We start from the raw sequence: 27,070 nt of genomic DNA, 5'->3' as shown, positions 1-27,070 counted from the left end.
TACGAAAAGCCCTGCGGATAGAAATTCCTACGGCAAATAAAGAACCACAATTCCACCGTTAGCACATAAATTCCATAATTCTATGTTTTTAACAATTGACATAGCTCTATTAGAGTAGCGGGGCTACGGTTATATAACTCTGGAAATGTCCTGTGTTTTTACCAAATGTGACAAGAAAAGATATTAAAGATAGGTCGAAGAAAACAGAATTAGTTAAAAAAAAATTGTATATGTCCATTTTTTTTAATTTTCGCCATGTTTCGTACAATTTTTAATTACATGGACATGAAGAAAACATAAACAAAAAAATTAAATAAATTTAAACATGACACACGAATTTTCAAAAAAAATGGACACAACATAGATTAATATAAAGCAAAAATTCGCATTTTTAATACAAGCCTGCTAACAAAAGCACGCTGGTGTTATCAATGTTTTCGTCAGATCGTTTATTCGTCTAATAATAAAACGAATTTTTAATGTACGTGTTTGTAGTGAATTCCTTCTTTCTTATTATTGTTACGCGCCGCTCCTAATCAACATCCCTACGTTTCTCTCGTATTTCCTAATTTGCCACGGTACTTAGTTTGCGTGTGGTACTTGCCATTTGTACTGCAGTTTAGTTAGAGTGCGCGTTTAAGTTGACTTTAACTCTCTTTTTGTTTGTTTTTTTAGGTTGCTATGAATCGTTTTAAGTTTGTTTAAACTTTAAACCGGATTTAATAAACTGCTAATGAATCGTTTCAGTGTTGAGCACATACGTTAGGGAAATCTGATGATAGTCGCCGATGTCGCAGAAATCTGGTTCTCCTAGAAAACTGGTTCCCACAGGCTATTTATAACTTATTATATGAGGAATCTAGAACTCTGGTTCCGACTAAAATAACACTTGTTGGATGCGACATTTTTCGTAAGTTTATGTTTTAGAATTTATCTTTTTAATAGTAATTTAAGCTGTATTTTAACTTAACTTATACATTATGACGTATAACCAGTGGCCACTACCGTTTACACGTCGTCAACAACAAAAAAGGGGACAAAACCTACATTTTCACATTAAATAGAATAAACTACATAAAAACGTGTATATATATAATTAGTTCCAAGCCAGGTTTAAATATTTTTGATAAAATGTACCGTGTCTACGCTCTACGCATGTGCCGATGAGAACCAGATTTTCGCGACACTGGACCAGTCTGAGTCTACTATGCAGAAATTCTAGGACGGTGCTCGTACTATCTGAACTTTGGTGTAAAATCGACCCCTTTCTTCGTTACCCAACAGCATTCCACGAAATATAAACATTCGGGATTTTTTTAAACTTGTCAAATAAAATGTTCTAATACAAGTTTTCAAGATTTCTCTTCTTTTTTTGGGGTAATTTCCCGATTTTATTTGCAATTCAGATTAACATATAAAGTATATACACGTATAAATTAACATAAGTATCACATTATTAGAACTGCGACTAAATTAATTTACATTCGAAACATTAAAAACATTTAAATGCCCCCTTGAAGAGCACTCTTCTAAAGCACGTTTTTGTTTTTTTGGTAAAATAACTTGTTCAGTTTTAATATTTGCGAAAAAATCAAAACTGTTGCTCTTCCGTTTGCTCCGATGCTTTTGCTCCATCTTCCTCATTGGAGGAGCGATCTTGCTCCGACTTCCGGCACTGCACGACGCTGACGACTTTCCCTCTTCTTTTCGGAGATGCGAAAAAGTTTTTGAACTTTTTATAAGTGATGTCAGAATACAGTAAAGGATTCAACGCACTATTAATAGGCAGGAGTATGACAGCGCTGAATGCATACGCTTGGTTTGGTATCTCTACCCCACCGAGTTGTAGAAAACTCATGATGCAGATTGGTATCCAACAAGCAAAATCTGTCAAAACCAGCCGAGTTACTCTCATTTGCATCTTTTGTAGTTGATTCGAGCGATGTCGTCTAATAGTCGGAGATGAAGTAGCTTTTGAAATGACTAAGTATGCGACGCAGATGTAGACAAACATGAAAAAGTTAAACAGAATGATTATGACTGAATAACCCCAACCAGGCTCGCCCGGGGAGACAAAAAACTTTGGCAAGCAGACACTGTTGTCGCTGAAATAGCCAAAGTAGCCCTTTATTTTAACATCTGGGTAGTTTTGGTCAATATAACTTTCCATGGCAAGCCAAGATAAGGAGGCAGGAGGTGCCTGAGTTGTGTTTTGTGCAACGTAAAGTCGCTGTACAAAAGTTTCCATGGTCGTTTTGTTTTGAGTGTCAAACTTTGTCAGTTTCGTGGGCATCCATACAGCAGAACTGAAGTAGTCCGAAAGAGCTGGGTATCGCGGAATTGTGCCGAGAAAAACAGATAACACCCAAGCCACTCCAATGCATATAGTTGGGAATTTTGTCGATGTTCTCTTTGTTTTTAAAGGGTTTAGAATCGAGCATAAGCGTAACGTAGCAAGAAAAGCTAGAATGAAGATTGTTGCTTCACTAGATACTAGCGCGAGGCTCCCTAAACTTGAGCATTGCGAGCTTGTGCGCCAAGATTTGTCAAATCTGCAGTAATTCCCTGAAAACTGGAGGCCTTTTGCTCCCAATATAATTAAATAAATTCCCATAAGACCGTCAGCAACAGATAGGTTGATCAGTAGAATGTAATTTATCTTTGTTATCGGGTTGAGGGATTTAAAGTTCCGTAAAATTTTAGCTGCGTAGATAAAAGTAGCGCTGTTGCCAACTATTGCAGCTATTCCAAAAATCCAGGTCGTAGCGCGAAAAATGGCGGACCCTAGTAGATCTTTTCGGGACGAGAAGACGTTTTCGTCCAGCTCTTTAGGGCATTCGTCGCTCATATCAGTACAATCGGCTATCCCGTCCATTTTTTTGGACATTGGGACCGAAAATGGGGTACCGTTTTCGCAGAAAAACCGATCAGTGCAGTTTGTTTCGTCCGACTTGTCATCGCATTGAGAAACCCCGTCGCAGAGCAAGTTTTTATCAATGCTAATGGAATCTCCACTCTGGCAATAGTGTCGGGCAGGGCAGCCTAGTTCTTCGGAGTCAATTCGAGGAACACAGTCGCTCCATTTTCCGTCACATATCGCCTTAACATCAAAGTAAAGAATTCTGTAAAAATATAAAAAAGTTAAAAACATTATATACTTAAAAAAATCGCGAAAATAAATAAAAAGTGTTAAAACATACCTTAAAACTGCAAAAACACAACTTTAAAAAAAAATTATTAATATAAAAGTTGTTCAAATATAGTAATTTATTATTTTTTTAATAAAAAAATAATTTGTTAACTTACAAAGTATTGCAAAGAAATTCGAACGGTCCGTTTCTAGAATTAAACATCGTCCTTATGTTGCAAAACGGGGCGGTTACATTGCAGCTTCCATCACATTCGTCGGACAAGTCAAAACACTCAGGCCTGCCGTCGCACATCACGGCTTGTATGAGACTGTTATTGTTTACGTCCCCAGGACAAGCAGTCATTTTCATAGTGCTCATATAATGTGTTGCGCAGTCTATTTCATCTATTTGATTTGGGCATTGAGGTGTACCATCGCATACTAGGTTTGTAGTTAAGCAGTTTCCATCTCCACAGTCGAACATGCCGGTTTCGCAAGCACAACTGTCCGAGTTCTGTATGCTGAATGTAAAAATATGTTTGTTACAAAAACTGTTGTGGAGCATGGTAGGAATTTTATTGCAATGATTCGTAACTTAACTTGGATTTAAAAATGATTTTTTACCCGAAAATAGAAAAATAATTGTAATTTTTTTTTGTTTTGAATTTTTACTATTTCTAAGAAAATAGGTTTCAACATTTTTAATTTTTTTTTTTAATTGTTGAAATTATTATGACATATTAAAAACTTTCAATGCGCAGTAGGACCTCGTCCATATAGAATTATACACATTTTACTGTTTTTATAATTTATAAACTACCTGTTATTGTTGTTATTATGAAGACACACAGAGTTGCATTTTTTCTCAGCTGCCGTTTCCTCGAAACAAAAACACTCGTCCGACATATCGTAACAGTCGATAATTCCGTCACACTGCTGCTTTGACGATATTATCAACTTTTGGTCTAGGCAGGTAAAACAGGTACACGTCCCATTTGTATGGCACTTGTCAGCGTGGTCGCGGCACCTGACAACGGTGTCGAATGCTTGTTCTTGTGGCAGGACACATGTTTCGAAATGTTTTCCTAAAACGCATTTAAAACCGTGCCAGTCTCGAATTTCATCTGTGCCGTCGTCACAATTTCTTCTCATGTCACATACGTTAGAGTCGTCGATACATTTGCCTGTGTTCAAAAAATATTTAAATTTGAAAAACTGAGCTATACTGCCACAGCCAATAATTGAAAGTTAAAACTGAATAAATTTGACAGTTCTATTTTGTATGGATGAGGTCCATCTTCAATACACACCAGGAAACCTTGGATTAAGACCAGCTTTGCAATTGTTTTTTAAGTTTCCCATGCTTTTTTTACTTGCTAATGTTAACTTTGAGATAGAATTGATTTTAAAATCTATTCTATCTCAATTAAATTATTGATTTAAAAGTACAAAATTTTTTTTTAAGAAAGTTTTAAAAAAAATATATAAAACCAACAATTTTCCTCTTGTCATAATTGTTATTAATACAAAATAAAAACTCATTTTATAAAAACTCATTTTATTGCAATCGTCAAAGAAAACCAAAAGTTTGAGGTAATTTGGGCCTTTTTCTCCACTATACTATATAAGCCACATATCCTAGATTACTTACCATTATCGCAGCCAAAATAACCCGATTTACAAGTAAGATCTGAATTACATGCTGACTCTGGCCAACATGAACCTGAACAGTTCACTTCATCTGAGCCATCAGCGCAGTCTATAAGTGTATCACATACTTGTTCCTGTGAAATAGTGAAAAAGTTTGGTAATTTACTATTTTTTAAAAAAACTTTATTTTTACGTGACGAAGCACGCTGCGGATTTTTTTTTAAAACCTTTTTTTTACATGGTCGCTTTTTTAAAAAACTTTATTTTCATGTGGCGAAGCAACAGCAGTCGTTTATAACTTAGTTGTTATGTTTCATACACCCTGTGCAAGATACAGAGTAGCCTATACAACTTTGTGTCTAATATATTTTCCTTTTTTTATAGTGTATGGCTTACAATTTAGACAACCCATAAGAGGGACCATTAGGTTAAATCAAACACTTTTTTTTCTAATTTAAAAGGTAGTTTTAACAATCTTTTTTCTTCATTTTTTTCTAAAACACTGAGCCTGTGTTTGCAAAATTTTGGAAAAATGTACAAGAAAAACTGTATATTTTTACAAATTTTGCAACTTTATGCGTAGTTATGTACTGTGCAGTGAAAGTATATAAAATCATAATGCCCACCAATGATGCTAACGAATATTACAGCCAGCCTAACCTGTAATATGCATTCCCCATTTGAACACGCTGTATACCCCAGGTTACAAGTATCATTCTGACACCTGAAAAAAAAAACATTAAACTTAAAATATTTTTAAAATTTTCTTTAAAATTTCACAAATTAAAAAATCAAAAAAAAATTTTTAAAACAAAATTTTACCGGAACGGCGGAAAACAATTCCCACTGCAATATTTTTCATCGCTCCCATCCCCACAATCGTTGCCTCCTCGACAAACTACATGTTCGTGGACACATTCTCCATCATCGCACATCCAATAACTGTACAAAAATAAATGCGTTTAAAATGCAATCTGATTAATTATATATATATGCATAAATCTTGTATCGGATTAAAATGTGAATTAAATCAGAGTTGGTGAAATTAGAAAAAAAAAATCATTTTTTGAACCAATACTGCTAAAAATTGTAACTGTACAAGAATACATGCGTTTATATAAAAAAATCTTAAATTTAATTAAAACATTAATTAGGGCTATATAAATCAAAGTTGTAAAAAAGCAGTATATACTGTTAAAAAAAGGAAATTCAAAACACAAATGTAATTTTGAGATATAAAAAAAAAACATTTAGCATGTTTTGGATACAGTTTTAAATTTTATATCCAACAATACTGGAAAAAGTTCCATTGTTACTGTAAAAATACAGTATTGTAAAAATAGGTAAATTCAAAATAAAAAAAATTAAATTAAGATATAAATAAAAATGTTCCTTTTTTGGTCAATTTTTAGTGTTATATCCATATTTTAAAACTACTAATTATTTCTGTATAGGGTACAGCCCAGTATAGAGACAAACTATTCAGTCAATTAAAATAAAACAGAAGATGTTCTACTTTAATAATCTGGGGCTACGAAAACGTAACCACTCTGGTGCTACCAAAACGTGTTACTGTACTTTACTATACAAGAATCGTTCAACTATATGAACATCAGAGTCAGATTCGCGGACATTTTTACAAGTCATATCTTACTTTGTTTTGCAGTTGTTTCTAAAGCAGAGCTCGTCTGGGTAACAAGTTATGTTTGGATTATCGTGGATGTAAGTTTGAGTCTCCCAAAACATCACACAGTCCGATAAAAAGCTGACGCACTGCCCGTTCTCGCATTGCTGGTATTGAGATTGACATGTAGTTTGGTTCAAGCATTTATTTTCTGGCCAGCATTCTCGTTCTGCTGCATATCGAGTGATAAGTGCTTTAACTTGTTCCAGGTGGTTTCTGTACATCGATTCGTTCAAGTTCTGTACGTAGTTCGTGTATGTTTCGTTTCCGTTTCTTAACAGGGTAGTCGGACATACATCTTGTTTGTGGTGGCACAGTCTGTCGCAGCACATGCGGAAATTGTTTTTGCATCTGCCGACAGTGTCGCAGTTCGAGTCACTGCTTGAATTGCATTTGTATAACGCGCAGTCTAGATGGTGAGTGTCTTGCTGACCTGTTAGGAAAATACATTTAAACTAATTTGCTGATGCTACTGTACAGGTTCTAATACAGACATACAAAGAAACGCGTGGCACATTGTTTAGCATGACGTTATTAGCCTAAAGGATGCAGGCTTTATTATTTGACACAGCTGAAATTGTGGACGTGCGTGTCCTTGTCCGAGACACTTAACGACACTAGCTCTTAACCCATGATCCCTTATGGGTTGTGTAAATTGTCAGCCATACAATAAAAAGTCCAAAAAAATATTCCCCACAAAACAAAGTTATATATAAAATTATTTTATTTGTAAGCGAGTATGAGGTGTATGAAACATGACACTGGTGTTAACGACTGTTGTTGCCCATCACGCAAAGATAAATAAAATCAATTTATTCATTTAACACTAAAACTTTAAATAGAGGCAGAAATACTGCTAACTTTAAAGTATTTTAAACATTATTTTTTAATTAACTTCTATAGGTCTTATTTATTTACCGAAACACGTTGAAATGCATATGATCCACAGCACAAAAATGCATATATAGCTTGATAAAGCCATTGAAGCACTATACTTTATTTCGACTAAACAACTATCTGGTCTGTTCCCTTCCTGTTGTATGTCTATACTGGTACAGACCAAAGTTTTTCTTTCATATCATGACCGGATTCTATATGTTAGACCTGACCAACAGGACTGGTAATTATTAAAGATAATTACACCCTGTATGGAAGTGACAAGCTATAGGGGCCTGAAAAGACTTTAATATAATTTATTAATCATTTTTAACCACAATTTAGGGCTTAATAAAATTAAATTTGCTGGTGCATATTTTCTTAAGCTTTAATATTTATAAACAATAATATTAATATAATTCCTAATTACTTTTATGTAGATTACCTTAATTACCTTTTTTCCTATTTTTAAAAGCTGTCATACTAATGTGATGGAACTTTCGGTGCTACTCGCTTTTTGAAGAGCGTGGCGTTTTCCCTTGAATTTATTAACAATTTCCGGTATTTTTCTAAGTCATTCAGGAAACCGTTTCAATTTATTTTTCCGACTACCTTATCAAGGTAACTACAGCCGACAATTGTAACTAATCATAAAAGTAACGCGTAATTATCCCATATTACAGGCACATGGGCGGTCATTTAAAACCGACATTTCGCCCTATTTAAGCAATATTTGGAACTGGTCCCCATGTTTCTTAACCCGAAACCGATAATTGTATTTAAAGAGTGAACGTTTAGATTAATTTTGTCAACTAATAAGAAACTCTCCGTTGATTTACATGTAAACTGGTTAAATGGCCTAATATCAAGGACATGTTACTGACAGGAAATGTAAAAATGTAGTGAACACGATCAAATGAAGAATGTATTTCTGTTTCTCTTCAAAGCAATAAAGATAAATAGTTTAAAAGTAATCAGATTTTTAAACCTTTTATGGATTTATACACATTAAAAATTTATTTTAACCAAATTGATTGTATATATTTTGTTCATTGAAAGTTATTTTTTTTGCAAGGATCACACTTTTTTCCATTTATTTTAAACATATTTTAACTGTTAAGTGCATTTTAAGAACCGACGGTGTTTGTTTTGTTGCTAAATTGTGCTCTCATGTTATTTTGCATTTCTTCCTATTTTTTGTTACAGTAACAAAGAGAAAATAAAGAGTTAATATTATTATACTAGATTGGTGCGACAACAGTTTTGTTAAAACAGACAGAAACGAATATAATGACTTCAGTAATCCATATATGTAGACGATTAAATATAATCCGATTAACCAAAATCTTTTGTAATGGGCACCTTGTCTTAAGGCCTGTAAAACATCCCAAGTTTTCTTAGCCACAAAAAAATCATTTTGCAATAAAATTGTAAAACTGATCATTGGGTAAAATGCTCATAATATTCCGTAGAAACAGTTTAGAACAATTTACAATGCTCTTAAGAAGTGAGAATTGTGTTTATAAATATATTCTCATTTCAAATAATATGCTTAGTTTACAACCAATTTGGACGACAAAATAGAATGGAAACATGGACCATCTTGCCCCAACCCACATTATATAAACCAAAACTGATAAACAAAATCGAAAGCAAAACACCTACCCAACTGCTACATCTTTAACTTCAATCTAGGACTTTAAAACTTGACAGATGTTCTTTAAAAATTACATTTTTTGGATAAAGGCTTTTTTTGTACGCGACGTCAAAACTCTGGTTGGTTTAATATGAAAATCTGTCGGAAATGAAATATTTATTATTATAATACACCTGGCAACAATAATTTATTTATTTTTATTAAAGCAGGTCACCAAACCCCTATTATCATATTTAGTTCAGTGTAAAACTTTTCCAGTCTTTCACACGTTGGTGTAATATTTGGCCTACCATGAGTTTTCGATTCTTTAAATTGCATCGTAGAAACATTTGATGCCATGAGACTTCGGGCGTTTAAAACACTCACTGGGTGAACGTAGCACGAAAGCTCTAGAGTACTTAAAATCAGAAGTAGAAAAACCTGCGCCAAATATAACATCCAGAGTTAGTTACTGTATCGGTAAAAATAAGGTATTTAACTTATACTAAACATTATACTGATGGTACATGCTACATTATGCAACATCACTAGGACTACTAAATCATTTGCAACAGTGGTGTATAGTGCATCAAACTAATACTGTTGCGGAAAATGCAGCTTTTTAAAAATACAATTTATTCGAATTTTGCCACCGAAGAATAATTCTCTTGCCAAAGAGTTTTTATACAACAAGCCATTAGCTTAGTTACTGATGTATTTTCTTTATAGTTTGATATAGAAATAAAAGTTTCAAGGTGATCTTTCTGTCACATGCTACTTTAGTTAAAACGGCGCAGAGCCAGTCAAATAGTTTAATCCAGGCCCTAGGGCGTAATTGTACGTCGCCGGCTGCAGACGTATCAGCGTAAATCTTATTCAGATATTTGATTCAGACCATTGTTGAACGTCAAAATGTCTTCAGATTGGTTGCGTGAATCGTTGTCCCTATTGTCACGATCTACATTGTAATTATCACCTTTTTTATTTATTGTGTTGTCCAAAAAAACAATACTCGTGATTCGACTTCGCCTTTAAGAAGCGCAGAGACTGAAGTAAAATCATTATTCAATAAAACTGAGTTTTCCTGCTTGCATCTAAGTTGTGAGATTCGGCCAAGCTAGAGGATATAGAACTTGTCCGTATTAACGCGAAGCTTTCATTATCACCTATTTCACATACTCAGTGTGTACATCCCATCTGTATATGTATGTTTATATAGAGACTCTACTGTATAGCAACAACAACAGAATTCCGACTACACTGTGAGTTGTTTATAATCGCTGGAACATTCTAGTCGGACATATATATTTTCAATTGCCCCCTTTCTTACATAAATCTTGTATCTGTAGACGGAAACTTGATCTTTGGTATTTTAACTAAAACCAGCATTATGCCGAGGGTTTAGCAACTAATCTTTATATATACATTGTTTATTTGAGATATGGATTTATTTATACAGTGCAATATGTGGAAGGTTACTTAAATAATGCATTAAATAATAAATGAAGATGACACGATAACACTGAACTTTATCTGCTGTTTATGAATCTCCCTGTAAAAGATATAGTAAAACAAGTTAATTAAGGAAAAATGTACTAAATACTACCACAATTTTCAAACACCTTGGGTATTATTACTGAGTTCCTTTATTTGTACGTGGAAGAACCACAGCTTTGAAGAGAAAGGGCAAAAAACCAAAACCAGTGATTCCATCGTCTATTGGAAGAAGAGGTTCGCTATCAGGATCAGGACGGACCTCGAACCTTTTGATGATGTTGGCAAGGAAGAGGAAAATCTCAATTCTTGCTAACTTCTCACCAAGACAGGATCTGCATCCGATTCCAAACGGAATCACTTTTCTGGAAGGAATGAACTTTCCCTCTTCGTCGATATGGCGATAAATGTTGAACTCGCTCGGATTTTTCCAGATATTTGGATCGTGGTGCACAGCGTGGATGTTCGTAAATACCTGATAAAAATTACATCAAAATTGGGATTTTTTATTAGAAATAATCTTCCATTAAATCCCATTAACCTGATAACGCCTTTCCGGATCCCAGACGAAGAGTTAGTGAAAAAAAACTACTATTTTTACTGAAAGATCCATTTCTAATATTACGGTATGCAGGGTAGCAGCATACACAGATATCAGTCATGTTACATAAATGTCACTCATGCATAACATATGTATGTTATACTTGCCACTGTATCTTTGGGTATACAGTATCCACAAATATCCACATTCTTCGTAGTTTGGTGTTGAATACCTAGTGGTATAAGGGCCATACAGCGGTAAAGTTCTTGTATAAAGGCTTGGAGTAATGGAAGCTCATCCTTGTGGTCCAACCTTGGAAGTTCTTCACCTGAATAATAAGTTGCAATTATTTGCCAGTCATACATTACTATGTGCGTAATTATTTTTTTGGAATTTTTCTTTTTTTTTATGTTGGCTAATAATTTGGACAACCCATTAGTGACTACTAGGTTAAAGCAATTGCCGTTAAGTGTCTTACCTAAGGACACATATGCCAACAATTGTAGCAGCGACGAGGCTTGAACTTATTACCTCTGGGTTACAGGCAAGCGCGCTAACCACTTTGCCACGACACCGGAAGTTTGTAAATAAAATGTAAGCAGTGAATGAGCTCACCTGTTGCATTGACTATTTCTTTATGAAGTTTCTCTTGTATTTCTGGGTAATTGATAAGTGCAATCATCCCCCACAGTATCGTGCTTGTGCTTGTTTCTGTACCAGCATAAAAAAGATCAGCCACGCACACCCTGAGAGATTCTTCCTAAAATGAAATTTCAAACAGTTTTAAATTTCTGCTGGTTAATTTTTTTGTGGTCATCTTTTATTATTATTAAAAGCTAAAAGAATAAAACAACAGGTACTTCAAGCAATTAGTTGTAAAAAAATAATAATCTGCACAGTTCTCTCAAATCTTTCAAGTATCAACAACAGCATGTCTTTGGGTGTTTCTGGTTTATTCTACACATTACATGTTTGCAAGTCTTAAGACCACATATTCACATGTATGTCTTAACTCCACGTACAGCAGGAATGGGATTTCGAAATATTGTACCAACTTACATGGAACCAAGAGTTTTCAGGAGAGTATTTTTTCATCTCAATAAGAAAGGCATCGATATAATCCTTTGGTTTATTCACATCAAGGTTATTCTTGTGTTCTTCAATCTCTTTACGACAAAAATCTGAAACACCACACGTAACTGTTTAAATTTTAAAGCAGATTAGGGAAAGGGACATATTTAGCACGTAATATCCAAATATTCTGATCATGTTTCAAACAATTAACAACGGTCTATGGGAATCGTGAGGATGTGGTTTTATAATTCTTGGAATGTTCTTTGTTTACTACTAAATAGAATAAGAAAATGGATTGTGTTTTAAACAATTAACAACAGTCAATGGGAGTCGTGAGGATACAGTTTTATAATTCTTTGAGTGTTTTTTGTTTACTACTAAACGGGGCAAGAAAATAGAATTTAAAGGTGTTCCATCCGACTATACCAAAAGTCAAACAAAGAAAACCTCTCACCATATTGTTCACGGTGATCAGCGATAAACTGCTTGCAAGCGTTCTTGAATGGAGGAATATGACGAAGAAATGAAAAATAAATCAAAACTAGAAAATACTTCTTCGTTTCTTTATCACCAAAACTAAACACAGGAATTAATGATATCTGTTCCCGGACACTTTCGATAGTTAATTTTAACTAAAAACCCACCCGCCACTCGTAAAAAAGGTTACAAGTATTCAATACATATACTTTAAGTTATGTTTAACCTTTCAAAGATTAGTTGAATGTAGCGCTGGAATTCTTTATCGTTTGGATGAAACTTTTTCCCGATGACAATACTCGCGATAACATTTCCCACAGTTGTTCCAACCAACATCTGTGGATATTTGGTTGCAACCTTTATTCTCTAAACTAAATGCCACCACTGTGGATGTATGTGCAGGAAACAATACAGTTTTCCTTCTCCACGTGGATAGTTTATTACATTCTTTCATTTATTATTTTATATTGAATTAATGAACCAATGAAGTAAATAATGTTTAATCAATGTCATTTTGCTGTTGGTTAATTTTAATTAATCCAACCTTTATTATCGACCACTTAAAAAAAGGAACTATATACGCACTCTTAGGTTTGTTGGTTTTCCATCCAATTTTTGAAGAGACAGAACAAGTTCTTGTGCAACTTCTGATACCCGTTCCTCCAAGGCAAGACCTCCAATGCCCAACCTTTAACAAACCAACATTAAAAAAATAAATATTATTATTGATGTTGGGGTATAATGGGCCAATTCTGGCATAAATCCCAGGTCCCATGGCATTCCTTGCTGTGGGACTTCACTTTAGCAATATAGAATAAAATGTGCAAATACTATGTAGGGCTATAATGGGCTAATTCTGGTCTAATTCACCGGTTCCATGGCATTCCTTGCTGTGGGAATTTACTTTAGCAATATAGAATAAAATGTGCATATACTATGTTGGGCGAATTCTGGCATAAATCCCAGGTCCCATGGCATACCTTTCTGTGGGACTTTACCAATATAAAATAAAATGTGCATATGCTATGTTGGGCTATAATAGGCTAATTCTGGTAATTCCCAGACCACTTAAACACTCACCCACGTAATGCTTTTCCCGTAAAATGTCGAACCTGCATAAATTTCTTATGTCCCGCTGCAAAACCAAACCCGTAGCCATTGCTGTGGGCTTCGATTACTTTAATCCTTGGTCGTGTCTGAAACGCTGGGCCTTGTTTGACCAAAGCCTATATGGCAAGTTTTTTGTTACATATAGTAGGATGGGGTAATACGGGACACCCTTAGCAAATAATACCCAAATATTCTGAACGTGTGTTAAATAATTAACAACAGTCTATGGGAATCATGAGAATACGGATTTATATTTATTTGGATGTTCTTTGTTTACTGCCAAATGGGACAAGAACGAAAACGTGTCCCGTCTTCCCCTACCCGACTATAATCGTAATCCCGTCTTCCCCTAAACCAACCTCATAAATGGATTCATAATCGTTCAAAACAACCGAATCCTTTTGCCCGAACCTCACAGACATTATAGGTCCATACTTCTCACGTGACCACCGCATGATCACCTTATGCGCAGATTTACCGAGAAAGGGTAAAGCCCCCAACACGGGTATTCCCCTTACCCCAGGTGGGTACCGTGGGTGGGGCAACTTCCACCAGTAATAATACACAAACAAAACAAGGGTAAAAAACCCGGTTAAACAGAAAGTGACGTAATTAGAGGTCAACGACCCCAAAAATGCGGGAAGCATAATTTTGAATACTGTTGAAAACAAACGCAATATTTTGAACTAGCGACTATAACCCGCACAGTCACAAAATCTCTCTTATCAGCAGCACACACGGATAAATGCTTCTTGAAAAATGGCAGCAAAAAACTCTCAATAACACTGACAACTTCTTTGCTAGACTGGACAGTATATTAATAATTAGACAATCGAGGTTTTTAAGAGTTTTCTTAAACTCTCTAACGCATTTTTTGCGGTCCAAAAGGGACTTGGAAATTAAGTGAAAACGTTCATAATTAATCTTGCGCTTCCAAACAAAATCCCGCAACTTACTCTACATAATTAGAAAACATTACAAACTTATCAAAAAATAATTTCCAACTTTTGTTACTGAACGATTTTTAAAACATCTAAAAAATAAGGTCTGTTGTGCCTTGAAAAATCGTGCACGATTTGCGAAAAGACAAAACACTGTGACGTAACAATGCAGCTGTCATGTAGCCTACAATTGTAACAATAGCGTGTTTCCCCTATTCGATGTCACGATTGTAATTTATTTCGTCCCGAAAAAATAGTGAATCACTGACGTCATTTCCGTTTCAAAACACAAAACCTTGTTTCGCTTAAAAGCCCTCGTCTGGTTGAAAGTTTATTGGTTTGTAAATGCACGATGACACACATCTAACAATTTAGGTTTTACTTTGCTACGAAGCGTTGATCTTCTGCATTACGTAGATACCGAAACAGGAACAAAACCTTTTGCAGATGCCGAACCTCCGAATACTGTTTGCTGTGTTTCATATCGTCGACTGTCAAAACCTGAACATAAATACCCATGTGATTTATTTGGCTGCTTGTGCGTTCTATAATTTAACTAAATATAATTGAAATATTTACGAATTATTGAAAGTGAAGGGTGTTTTATTTGCAAGGATGCACCATATAGTAGAGTGGGGCAAAACCAGAACCTTAAATTCTTAGTTACGTATGTATGAACTTGATCACACTATAATTTTGTTTCAAGGTTTATACTATAAGCAGTAATAAAGCTGGAACACAAAGCTTAGCCAATCCTATACAAATGACGACGAAAAAAAACGTTTTCTTAATTATTTCAGGTCTGTTTAGATCCGGCCAAGTTCACGGTTGTAGTAAGGGGTTAACTAATATTATGCTAATTATTTTAGTACGTGCTTACTCATTAGAGTTTAACTCTCTTGTATATACTAATAAATGCAACTGTCTCGATTGTCGTTGCCGTTTGGGAGAACCGCCGCCATCTTAATACAATATCCATGCAACGCCAATTGTAAAAACATAACTTTTGTGTGTTGTTCTATTTACGAAGTTGTATATTGACTCGGAAACGTTGTTACTGGTTAAAGAGAAGTGAAATTTATTAGGCAGCCTACATGTTATATTGTTTCACGTTTCGAAATACAGTGTAGGTAAGTTGTCATGCATGACGAGGGAGAGAAAACAGGAGCTAAACTACAATGTTAGTGAACTATGCTTCAATGGAGTAGTGTTATGTCTGCGCGTCAGCTCAGTGCGTGTAGTTTGTGAAAGCAACCGATTTAGTCGACAGTGAATATAGTCTTAAGTGCATCAAATATGGACTTAATAGAATGGGTAATATATCTTGCATTGTGGCCATTAAAAAAACAAATCTCGGTTTGTATTACGTTATTTTTACCCCCTTGAGCGTAATTAAGGTGTGACGCTATATTCAGAGATACCAACATATAGGCTGTAGTAAGGTTCAACCACCTACAACTCAAATTTGCGTTACATCACTTTACAAATTTGAGGTTGAGTTCTGTACTGGGCTTTGCTTATAAAACAGTTTAGGAATCTGTTACTATGACTTTTAATTCGACTTTGACAAAATTCAGCAATTTCGAATTTCGACGAATTGGAGTCAAATGCTCAGAAGAGGTTCAGAAATTTGTTTCTGCACATTTTGTAGCACGGTCAGTTTTGTTAAAGGCGGCTAAAGCGCCTCTTGCAGAAGCTGTTGCTATAACTGCTGAAAGAACAAGATACTTTCTGAAACAGAACGCTTCGATCGGGGTATATGAAAAAGAACTTGGCAATTTGGTTGCTGTTTCTTTGGGTTCAACTCGAATTAAAGGAAAAGGGGGAAATAAAGTTGAGGACACTCCCTTTGAAACCACTTTCGAATGGACAGCACAAATTTTTAGGATGCTTAAATATTTGGAAGGTGACAACATTTTTGAAGAACTGGGGGCAAAAAAATTATTTACGCCTCATTTGCTTACGGTCCACCCAAATTATGCAAAACAAGGACTAGGAACATTTTTGTCGGAGAAAATGAATAATTTGGGTGTGGAACTAGGTTGTGATTATTCAGTAAACAACCCGAGTGGTGAGCATGCTATTGCAATATTTACCAAGTTAGGTTTTACTTTGCTACGAAGCGTTGATCTTCTGCATTACGTAGATACCGAAACAAGAACAAAACCTTTTGCAGATGCCGAACCTCCGAATACTGTTTGCTGTGTTTCATATCGTCGACTGTTAAAACCTAGATCATAAATAACCATGTGCTTTATTTGGCTGCGCGCATGCCGTATAATTTAAATAAATATAGTAGGGTGGAGAAAGATGGGACACCTTTAGCACATAATATCCCAATATCCTGATCGTGCTTTAAACAATTAACAACGGTCTATGGGAGTCGTGGGGATAGGGTTTAATAATTCTTTGAATATTCTTGGTATACTGCTAAGTGGGAGAAAAAAATACAATGAAAAGGTGTCCCATCTTCCCCCACCCTACTCTATAATTGAAATATTTACGTGTATCGAAATTGAACGCTGTTTTATATTCGCAATATATGCACCAAGAATGTGAATTACCTGGTCGTATATCTCTAGTAGGCGGTGACTAATATGATTTCCAATTTCCCGCGACAGTGAGTTACTTTAAAATGTCTAAATTAACGATGAAAGATATATAACCTAGGAAATTTACTAGTTTTCAGTGAATTAACAACAAGAGTTTATGATTATACACCAGGTCGTCTATGTATATACTATTATCGCATTGAAATGGATTCAAAGCATGAATCACATTTAGTTAACTGTGCAAGTGACAACTGCTCCAAAAGCCTTGTTAGAACTGGGAAAATGATATCATAACCAAGTCGAGTACATTTCATGTAATGTAGCAAACAGGCAAGAGCAATAACCAACTGTATTCGAGTTGCAACAAGTTACCTGCTTAGTAAAATGGCCTACAATGTCTTATCTCAATCTAAGAACGTGACAATTAATTTCAGGCGATTATCAATGAATGACGTCATGATGGTTCAAGATTTCGTCGCGGCTTATTTTTCGCCCAAAGAAAAATTGACCGGTGCTCTTCGTGTTCCGCTTTCTCAAGTGATCAAAATCGACAGGTACCGTGTACCGAAACTTCTGGAACATGATGCTTCCTTGGGAGCTTTTGACACAGAGAAAAATAAGTTGGTTGCGGTTATACTGAATTCAGTACAAGTTAAATACGAAACCCATCAAACTACAGATATGATATATCCATGGCAAAGTATCATTGCACGGTTAGTGGATGAGATAACCAGGAATCAATTTCAAGACTTAGGAGTAAACACAGTTCTTACTACTTCCATGCTGGCAGTCGACTCTGCATACGCTATGCAAGGTTTAGGCACTAATTTGTACATTGCTTCGCAAAATCTTGCTTTAAAGTGCGGTTATGATGTCTTAACGGCATTAACTAGTTCGAATCACTCATTTAAAATCGGGAAGAAACTTAACTACACCGTTTTAAGAAGCATTCACCTTCCTGAATATTTAGATAAAGCTAGCGAAGGAAAACCGTTTGTAAATGCGTCCCCGCCGCATAATCGGTTTAGTTTTTGCTATAAACGTATGTTTTGAGCTAATTTCTTCTATTCGTGGCATGACTTTATAGTTTTACAATATCATGACGACGGAGCCTAATGATTAGGCCAATACTTCATCAAACAACATTTATTAGCTCTCATCGATGAATGCAGTTTAATTAAGTACTGTGTTCAGCCATATTCGTTGCACAAATGACAATATACTAAAACAAAAAATGGCATACGCAAATATTGCTCACAATCCTATACGTGGTTAAAATACGTTTATTAAACGTATCCGCTTTTGCAAACACAGGGTATATATGGTAGAGTGGGGGAAGATGGGACACATTTAGCACATAATATCCAAATATCCTGATATTGTTTTAAATTTAAAACTTTAATAACGGTCTATGGGAGTTGTGAGGATACAGTTTAATAATTCTTTGAATGTTTTTTTTGTTTCATACCAAATGGGACGAGAAAACAGAATAAAAAGGTGTCCCATCTTCTCCCACCCTATATATGTTATTTTGTACGTTTAATTAACTGTCACCTGGTACGTTTCATTAATAAGCATTCTCGGTTGCGTGATATTTCTCATGTACTTTGCCGTGTTTTGTGCGACATCATTTAATGCCTACAGAATCTATCTACCGTTATATAAAGAAATAAACCATCTTACAGTTTTCTGAAAGCTTGCCTGTATCACATATCAAAAAAAATTGCCCTACTCTAAATAATAAGGTCCAGGGCAGAGTTGATGTTTAAATAGACTTTGATATACCATAGTATACCAAAGCGTTAGTGTAATATGTTGATACATAGCAGTGACGGTTTTTAAAATCGACTGTTTTGTTTTTGTAAATTGTGTGGCGTCGCTGGGTTGCCCGCAGTCGAAAGCGCCAAGCACAACGTTTAGACTAAGTAAATACTGTTTAGACAGTTTTACCAAACAAAGAGAGTATAGTATTGCATTGTTTCACTCGTACAAATCTGCAAAAGTACAGTTTTAAATAGGCGCTTTTTACGGTACGGTTTGCCGACCTATTGCTACTGCTATACAGGCAAATACTGTATATCGTTTATCTGCACGACTGTACTTGGCACTATTGTTTATACTTTAGTAATATGCTCTAAGACCTATTTCCGGTCTGTGCAGAGTACAAACTCTCTCACGCTGTTTTGACATGCTAGACTAGTATACTATATTCAGTTTTTGGATCGTGTAGGGCGTAGGCTATAGTTTAAGTTAATCGTTACAATATTTTTGCTAATAGACCAGGCCTTAGGCTGTCAGTGTTTTTAAGTAGAACGCATAACTGTCAAAGTATGATAAATTTGGGAGAGTACCACATAAAAGAGGCAAAGTTTTCCTTTAGAAGTTTAACCATGAATGACTTGGCTGAAGCTCAACAGTTAATTGCATCGCAGTATTCTACAAGAGAGCAACTTAGAATGGCTTTAAAAGTTCCACACGCTGAACTGATTGCTGTGGATAAGCAAAGAACCAAAAGCAATCTACAGCATAAGAATGCTTCAGTAGGAGCATTTGAATGTGCGACTGGTAGATTAGTGGGTGTCCAAATGAACACGTTGCTTATGCAGACAGCTGATGGTACGGAACAAAAAGAAGATGAAGAAATGATTAAAGTTGATGCAACGTTTCCTTGGCGTACACCGCTGAAACGGTTAATGAAAAAACTATGCGACGAAAATTTGTTTGAGTTGTACAAGACTGATCGATTGGTCCGGGTTTATATGTTAACTGTACATGAAGATTTTACGAGACTTGGACTGGCAAAACAGTTGATTATAAAAAGCGAAACGTTGGCAAAACACCTCGGATATAATCTTATTGTTACTAAACCCACTTCTGCGTATTCGAAAAAAATATTCATGAATCTTAAATACACTCTCGAGTTTTCATTAGACATCCAAGAATACGTGGATGACGTCACTGGGGAAAACCCCTTTAAAACTATGACGCACCCGCACAATGTTCTTACGCTTTGGCATCGACGACTACTTGATTAGTCCTCATGCACACAAAACTGCAAAGTTATACATTTATGTGTTTTATTTAGCGTTAACTATATTATACTATATACAATACCCAGGCACTATTTTACAATAAAGATACACCCAATCAAATTGTGATTTTCTATTAATACTGGACCATAAAATGCTCCTATAGTAGGGTGGGTTAAGGCGGGCGAGATGTTTTCAATCTCTTTTCTCATACCATTTGGTAGTAAACAAAAAATATTTGCTGAGTTATATAAACGTGAGTATAACTGCTCTCAAATAGAATTGGTTCAAAATACAATCAGAAAATATGGGATAATATGTGCTAACGGTATCCCATTTTACCCCACAGCACTAATAGGTTTAACAAAACGACGATAATATACACAAATAAAATCATTTGAAGGATTAGCATTTTTTTAAATGTTCTTCTCCAGTAGATGTAGCATGCGTAGTATATAGCTGCGTACCATTTGTACATGATATTGTCATGCTGATATTAAGGTTATCGGAACAAATAGCCTATACTATCTGTTTTATAAAATTGGTCAGGCTTAGCTGGCAGAAATATATAATATAATATTTTTTGAAAAAAAATGTTAAACATGTAACATGTTACACATGATTTTTTTATATGTGATACAGGCAAGCTCTCAGAACACTAGATGGTTTGTTGGAAGTTCATTAACATAACGGTAGATAGATTGTGTAGACTAGTGAAAAAAAGTAAGCGTATTTAGGCCTAATGTGGTACCAAAGTAGTCGCAAAGGAATGAGCTATATTAGTATTTTCGAGATGACACTCTTATATATAGTACTGTGGGGGAAGATGGGACACCTTTAACACATAATATCCAAATATTCTGATCGTGTTTTAAACAATTAACAATGGTTTATGGAAGTCGTGAGGATACGGTTTTATAATTCTTTGAATGTTCTTTGTTTACTACCAAATGTGACGAGAAAATGGAATGAAAAGGTGTCCCATCTTCTCCCATCCTACTATATATATATATTTTGTGTTTTAAACACTAATCAAGAAGTCGCCGATGACATAGAGAGAGAATGTTATGTGGGTACGTCATAGCTTTAAAGGGGTTTTCCCCAGTGACGTCATCCACATACTCTTGGACGTCCAAAGAAAACGTAAAAGAGTAATTGAGATTCTTCACCAGTTTTGTTGAATATGCAGAAGTAGGTTTAGTGACAATGATGCTGTATCCAATGTATTTTGCGAGTTTTTCGCTGTTCATAGTTAACTGCTGTCCTAATCCTAGTCTTGTGAAGTCTTCGTGGACAGTTAACATATGCAACCAAAATAGCCGGTCAGTTCCAAAGAACTGAAACAGATCCACGCAGTACAGTTTTGTCATTAATCTTCTGATTGAAGATCTCCAGGGATATTTAGCATCCAGTTTAACCATTTCCGGATCTGTTTTGTTACTATCTGCTTGCGTGACGAGCTTGTTCATTTGAAGGCCAACCAATCTCCCAGTTTTACTTTCAAATGCTCCGACTGTGGCTTTTTGCTTAATGGAACTCTCCACTCTATAACTATCAATAGCATTCAACTCATTATGTGGAACATTTAAAGCAAGTCTAAGCTGCTCCCTTGGTGAATAATGTGTCAAAACCAGCTGTTGAGCTTCAGCGAAATCATCCATAGTTAAAATTCTGAAGTAAAAGTTTGCCTTTTTTGTTTGATACTCTTCAAAAGTCACCATATTTTGACAAACCTTTAAAATTTTACAACTTAGGAAAGAGTATATAGCAGTTATTACCGGTTTATTGATAATTTACCTCAAAAATATAATAGTTGCAAAGATAAACTATATAGTCATGCGCAACTGTGAATTCCTATGATCACCTTAATTTACAAAAAGAACATAACGCTTGTAGGTAAATTATGAATGAATTCTAAAACCGTATTGCCTTAACATAATAATCGAACGTCATTAAAAACGTAGCTAGAACGAAAATTGTATAAAATGATGTAATTTAAAACACGTCGGCGTCGCTAGACAAGAGCATAATAAATAACACGCAGGCGAAAATGATGTTTATTCACGAAACGTACAAACTGACAGTTCAATAAACGTATGAAATGATATACCTTGTGTTTAAAAAGCGGATGTACGTTTGATACGAATTTTAAAAACATAACTTCTATGTGTTGTTTTGTTTACGAATTCGCATATTGACTGGGAAACGTTGTTATTTGTTAAAAAAGAGTGAATTTTATTATTAGGTATATATACATGTTATATTGTTTCGAGTTTCAATATAAACTGTAGATACGTTGTCTTGCGTGGCAAGTGAAAGAAAAAGGAAGCTAAACTACGATGTTAGTAAGTGACCTATGCTTTATCAATTTACTACGCACTAAACTTATTTCAGCTTAGTCGTGTCTCATAAAAATCTTTTAAAATCTCAAAACCCATTGACCCTGAACGAGGTTACGCTTGAAAGTTACATTCAAGCAAAGAGATTCAAGTAAATACACTTCAATGGAGAAGTGTTGTGTCTGCGCGTCAGTTTAGTTTTAGTGCTTTTAGTCAGTTCGTCAAAGTAACCGACTTTAAGCAGACAGTGTATATAATCTTAACCAGAGTCCGTATATGAACATGTGTTTATTCGCATGNNNGACTCTGATCTTAAGGATATTAAATGTAAGCTTGATAGAATGAGTATTATCTCTTGCATTGTTGCCATTGAAAACAATTCTCGAATTGTATTACATTGTTTTTAATTTTTATGCTGTTTTACTTTTGAGCATTGCCCAATGAAACCGTTCCCCTCGGCTTTGAGCGTAATTAAGACATGACGTTATATTCAAAGAAACCAACAGGAGGAGTATGGGGTGTGAGTGCACATCACTGCGGTTACACAAAGTGTTAAATCTATTTAGCGTTGTATTTGTTAATTGAAATTGTACTTTATACAGCATGAAGTGTATGAAAGCATTAACTGCTCATAAAATGAGAAACCAAGTTTTCTTTTCTACAAAAAATTGGAGTAATTTTCTTGTGCGGCAACTAACAGAAGAAAACATTGTGCAAGCGCAAGCGTTGGTTACTAATCACTTTTCCAAACAAGACGAAATGAGAAAAGCATTGGGAATCTCTTTAGATATTGCCATTGAGTTTGATCGAATAAAAACTAAAGAATTAATTCAAAATGGAGCCTCACTTGGTATTTTTGAAAAGAGTTCTAATAGACTGGTCGGTGCTGCTTTAAGCAAAATAGAGGCCAGATCTAACTACAGCCGTGGTTTTTCAGTGATAAATGAACACCATAACAACAGCAAATGGATCAAGCCAATATTAGACGTGCACAAGTCACTTGGTGAAAATGTCTTTGGTGAGCTAAAAGCTGAAAAAATGTTGGTAGGCCGCATTCTAGTAGTTGACTCAGCGTATGCTCAACTTGGTATTGCAACTTTAATAATTCAAGCTCATATAAATTTTGCATCAGAATTGGACTGTGATCTAGTCCTTGGATACGTAACTTCGAACTTTTCTGCTAAAATAGCAAGAAAGGGTGGATTTAAGGTTATAAGAAGCTTAGATCTTTTGCAATATGTTGACGAAGCAACTGGGCAAAAACCTTTTGTTAATGCTAAACCTCCGCATAACATGGTTCATTTGTGTTATTACCGAGTTGCAAAAGCAGCTTTGTGATTGTTTATATATCTTTTGTTATAAATTTCAAGGTGGCAACTATTTAATTACGTGAAACGTACTATACTGTATATGAAATGGGCGCATATTCTCGTCGAATGGTAGTGTTACGTTTGATAACGGTGGTTTGGTCCGGGATGCTGCTTTAACAGGCAATCGCGGGGCCTAACTGCCGTAGTCTGTTATAAGGTACACTGATTACAACTGAACTATAAAGACCAAAACAACTCAACTATAATAAAAACTGCATAAAAAATTAAAAATGAATGAAATTAAAATATACATTAAACTGTTACACCACATAAACAACAACTAGATACGACAACAACAACTCGATAAAGACAACCACCCAATACGGCTTTTCTAAACGATAAACCAGTTCGTTCACAATCATATAACCACTTCCCAACGATGCAATAAAACAATAATTACCAACACAATAGACAAGAACTCCCCGGATGCACGCAAAACTAGAAAGAGGAGAAGCGCGACACGTGACACGTCGCAATTAATTAGACCAACGGCAATAAAGGAACACGCGGAAACGTTAAAATAAGTGCAGGAAACAAGTCGTCCGTGAATAACATGCTTGTCAATTTGCCTATTCTTGGTTAGTGGTAAGCAGACAGGACGTACATAAAATAACTTTGAAGAAGAACCGTCATAAGAGGATAAAGGTACATGATACTAAAACCTGATTGTTTTGTGTTTCTGTGACAAATATTACAGACCAGTTCGGTTTAGTTCAATATTTGATCTTACAGATTAGTTTGTACCGCGTTGATCCTACAGGTACAGTTATAGCCGCCATGCCTATATATACATCAGACCCTGTTTATGCAATCCACGAGAAGAAGCTGAAATCCGTGGATTTAGTGTTAGTGTGTAATTGACACTTATACACATTTTGGAGCCCTATATATGGTTTATATTGTTGTATCTTTAGGATATATAGTAGTGTGGGGGGAATGGGACACCTTTAGCACATATTATCCAAGTATCCTGATCCTGGAGTCGTGAGAATATAGTTCTATGATTCTTTGTTTACTGCCGAGTGGGACGAGAAAAATTTCTAAGCTCGATTGACGTTGTTGCGTGTTTGCTGCCGCTGGTCGGATGTTTACCTTCAGCGCACTAACTGCGCGTTTTTTCTTGCTTGGTTTGGTTAGTTCTCGTTGTACTGTGTTGACGAAAGGTTGTTTTACTGTTTTTGTTGCAGTTGTATTCAGTCGATCAGTGGCGTTTGTGTTGAGCTGTTAGCAGACATAAGATGTTATATAACTTCTTAAGTCTTTCTTTAACGTAAATGAGTTTTTATTTTAAAATTCAGTGTCGCTTTTGGCAGGCATTCAGTGTCGCCTTTGGCAGGTAAGGGTAAACGTAGCATTACTAGTATCGGGACCTCCTAATACAGCATATCTAGTTTTAAAAAGCAGTTTACATGTCAACAACTCGTAGAAAATCGCTGAGACGCATGACGAAAAAAAACGCACTGGTCAAAACAATTCCATACAGGAAAGTTCATATATACGTCACACTACACGTATACAAAATATGTAGTGATAAAACTCATAACACATGCTCGCCATTGGGTTCCAGACCAGAGTCGTAGAAACACCGAGTAGTACAACTGCCGCCATCTTGTTTCCAAAATCTTACAAAGCGGTGACTTTCGCAATGAATTTAAACGATCTTTTTAGGTTTTGTTTACAATTTCCTTTTGTTGAAAGGCGGAAAACAGCTTATATTTACCTTATCAATCATTCTTTGCTCTCTCTGGTCAAATGGAAAATGTTTAAACTACTTTTAACTGTATCATATGCAGGTGTTTGGTCAGATATAAACCAAAGTAAAAATTAAAACAAAACACGGTGCTTAATTTAAGTAAAAAGCTTTAAAAATGAGATACCCGGCAAATATTCTTCAGAAAGGTTGGAGTAATTTTACAATTCAGCGACTAACAAAAGCAAATGTCCTTGAAACGCAAGCATTGGTCGCTAACCACTATTCGCCAGGCGATGAAACAAGAAAAGCATTGGGAATTTGTTCAGAGAAGGCTGTTCAGTTGGACCGTTTAAAAGCTAAACAACTTGTGCAGACCGGATTTTCGGTTGGAATTTTTGAAAAGAACTCTTGTAGACTTGTAGGTGCCGCATTAAACAAGCTAGAAGTTCAATCAGATTACAGTCGAGGCGTTTCGATAATAAATGATGATCCTAACAACAAATGGAAAAAGCCAATAGGAGATGTGCTACAGAAACTTATGGGGGGGAATATCTTCAGTGAGCTTGGAGTTCAAAAAATTCTGATGGGTCGCATTCTGGTTGTGGACTCTGCGTATGCTCGGCTCGGCTTGGCAACTTTACTAATGCAAGTGTACATGGACTTGGCAAAGGAATTAAAATGCGATGTTGCTCTGGGATATGTAACATCAAATGCCTCTGCGAATTTAGCAAAAAAAATTGGCTTTAAGATCATAAGAAGCATAGATCTTTTGCAATATGTTGACGAAGCAACTGGGCAAAAACCTTTTGTTAATGCTAAACCTCCGCACAACATGGTTCATTTGTGTTATTACCGAGTTGCAAAGGCAGCTTTGTGATTGCGTTATCTTTTGGTATAAGTTCGTATAGTAGGATAGGGAGAGACCGGACATCTTTAGCACATAATACCCAAACATACTGATCGTGTTTTAAACAATTAACAACGGTGTATGGGAGTCGTAAGTTTACGGTTTTATAAATCTGTGAATGTTTTTTGTTTACTACTAAATGAGACGGGAAAACAGAATAAAAAGGTGTCCCATTTTCTCCCACCCTATTATACGTGAATCGGTTAAAAGTAACATTCAATAATTCGACATATAGTACGGTGGGAGAAGATGGGACACATTTTCATTCAATTTTTTAATCTCATTTGGTAGTAAACAAAAAACATTCAAAGAATTATAAAACCGTATCCCCACGACCCCCATAGACCGTTGTTCATTGTTAAAAAACATTACCAGGATATTTAGATATTATGTGCTAAAGGTGTCCCATCTTTCCCCACCCTACGATATGTTGTTAATTTGAAAAAAAAGATAATAAAAAACGTCAAGATAATTTGTTTTTTTCTTTTGTATGTCTTTCAGGATAGGTGAGTGTGGCTTCGAGTATCGGCTGAAAAACGTTCCCGGGCAAAATATTACGAAATACCT

At 35.4% G+C, this 27,070-nt stretch overlaps 3 protein-coding genes and 1 long non-coding RNA gene across 6 annotated transcripts; 1 reads left to right on the top strand and 3 right to left on the bottom strand.

The window, feature by feature from the left end:
* Window positions 1–680: 680 nt before the first annotated feature.
* LOC113474658 lies at window positions 681–1,344 on the top strand. Its single transcript, XR_003396344.1, has 2 exons — window positions 681–910; window positions 1,175–1,344. It is a non-coding gene; the product is annotated as an uncharacterized LOC113474658 (long non-coding RNA).
* LOC108949928 (G-protein coupled receptor GRL101-like) lies at window positions 1,169–10,523 on the bottom strand. 3 transcript variants are annotated; one of them, XM_026836580.1, is made up of 9 exons: window positions 9,288–10,523; window positions 9,006–9,135; window positions 6,435–6,897; window positions 5,603–5,722; window positions 5,441–5,504; window positions 4,782–4,914; window positions 3,951–4,314; window positions 3,307–3,651; window positions 1,169–3,122 (listed from the first exon to the last, which is right to left on the bottom strand). In XM_026836580.1, the coding sequence occupies exons 3-9, from the start codon at window positions 6,794–6,796 to the stop codon at window positions 1,592–1,594; spliced, it is 2,919 nt and encodes a 972-aa protein (XP_026692381.1). In that variant the 5' UTR covers window positions 6,797–6,897; window positions 9,006–9,135; window positions 9,288–10,523; the 3' UTR covers window positions 1,169–1,591. The 3 variants fall into 3 exon arrangements, with proteins under 3 accessions (XP_026692381.1, XP_026692380.1, XP_026692379.1); XM_026836579.1 differs by having other exon boundaries at window positions 9,006–10,523; XM_026836578.1 differs by lacking the exons at window positions 9,006–9,135; window positions 9,288–10,523 and adding an exon at window positions 7,383–7,469.
* An 86-nt stretch (window positions 10,524–10,609) lies between these two features.
* Window positions 10,610–11,376, bottom strand: LOC113474702 (cytochrome P450 2L1-like). Its single transcript, XM_026836773.1, has 2 exons — window positions 11,179–11,376; window positions 10,610–10,945 (listed from the first exon to the last, which is right to left on the bottom strand). Exons 1-2 carry the CDS (start codon window positions 11,374–11,376, stop codon window positions 10,610–10,612), a joined length of 534 nt encoding a protein of 177 aa, XP_026692574.1.
* Window positions 11,377–11,533: 157 nt separating this feature from the next.
* LOC101242210 (cytochrome P450 2B10-like) lies at window positions 11,534–14,981 on the bottom strand. The gene is made up of 7 exons (XM_026836581.1): window positions 14,032–14,981; window positions 13,643–13,788; window positions 13,148–13,250; window positions 12,789–12,898; window positions 12,540–12,661; window positions 12,071–12,192; window positions 11,534–11,771 (listed from the first exon to the last, which is right to left on the bottom strand). Exons 1-7 carry the CDS (start codon window positions 14,317–14,319, stop codon window positions 11,565–11,567), a joined length of 1,098 nt encoding a protein of 365 aa, XP_026692382.1. The 5' UTR covers window positions 14,320–14,981; the 3' UTR covers window positions 11,534–11,564.
* Between the last annotated feature and the right edge of the window lie 12,089 nt (window positions 14,982–27,070).

Source organism: Ciona intestinalis, chromosome 11 (genome assembly GCF_000224145.3).
Source record: "Ciona intestinalis chromosome 11, KH, whole genome shotgun sequence".
Classification (NCBI taxonomy): Eukaryota; Metazoa; Chordata; class Ascidiacea; order Phlebobranchia; family Cionidae; genus Ciona; species Ciona intestinalis.
This window is presented reverse-complemented; position numbering and strand designations above follow the sequence as displayed.

Bases quoted from the DNA above. Each gene is read 5' to 3' on its own strand.
- LOC108949928 (XM_026836578.1), bottom strand. From the start codon at position 7,446: ATGGCTTTATCAAGCTATATATGCATTTTTGTGCTGTGGATCATATGC. The intron at 3,652-3,950 runs GTAGTTTATAAA...TTTTACATTCAG, and splicing joins CATAATAACAACAATAACAG to CATACAGAACTCGGACAGTT. The intron at 3,123-3,306 runs GTAAGTTAACAA...ATATTTTTACAG, and splicing joins GAATTTCTTTGCAATACTTT to AATTCTTTACTTTGATGTTA.
- LOC113474702 (XM_026836773.1), bottom strand. From the start codon at position 11,376: ATGTATGACTGGCAAATAATTGCAACTTATTATTCAGGTGAAGAACTT. The intron at 10,946-11,178 runs GCAAGTATAACA...AATTTTTATCAG, and splicing joins GTATACCCAAAGATACAGTG to GTATTTACGAACATCCACGC.
- LOC101242210 (XM_026836581.1), bottom strand. From the start codon at position 14,319: ATGCTTCCCGCATTTTTGGGGTCGTTGACCTCTAATTACGTCACTTTC. The intron at 13,251-13,642 runs GTGAGTGTTTAA...GGTTTGTTAAAG, and splicing joins ACGGGAAAAGCATTACGTGG to GTTGGGCATTGGAGGTCTTG. The intron at 12,899-13,147 runs GTGCGTATATAG...AAATATCCACAG, and splicing joins GAAAACCAACAAACCTAAGA to ATGTTGGTTGGAACAACTGT.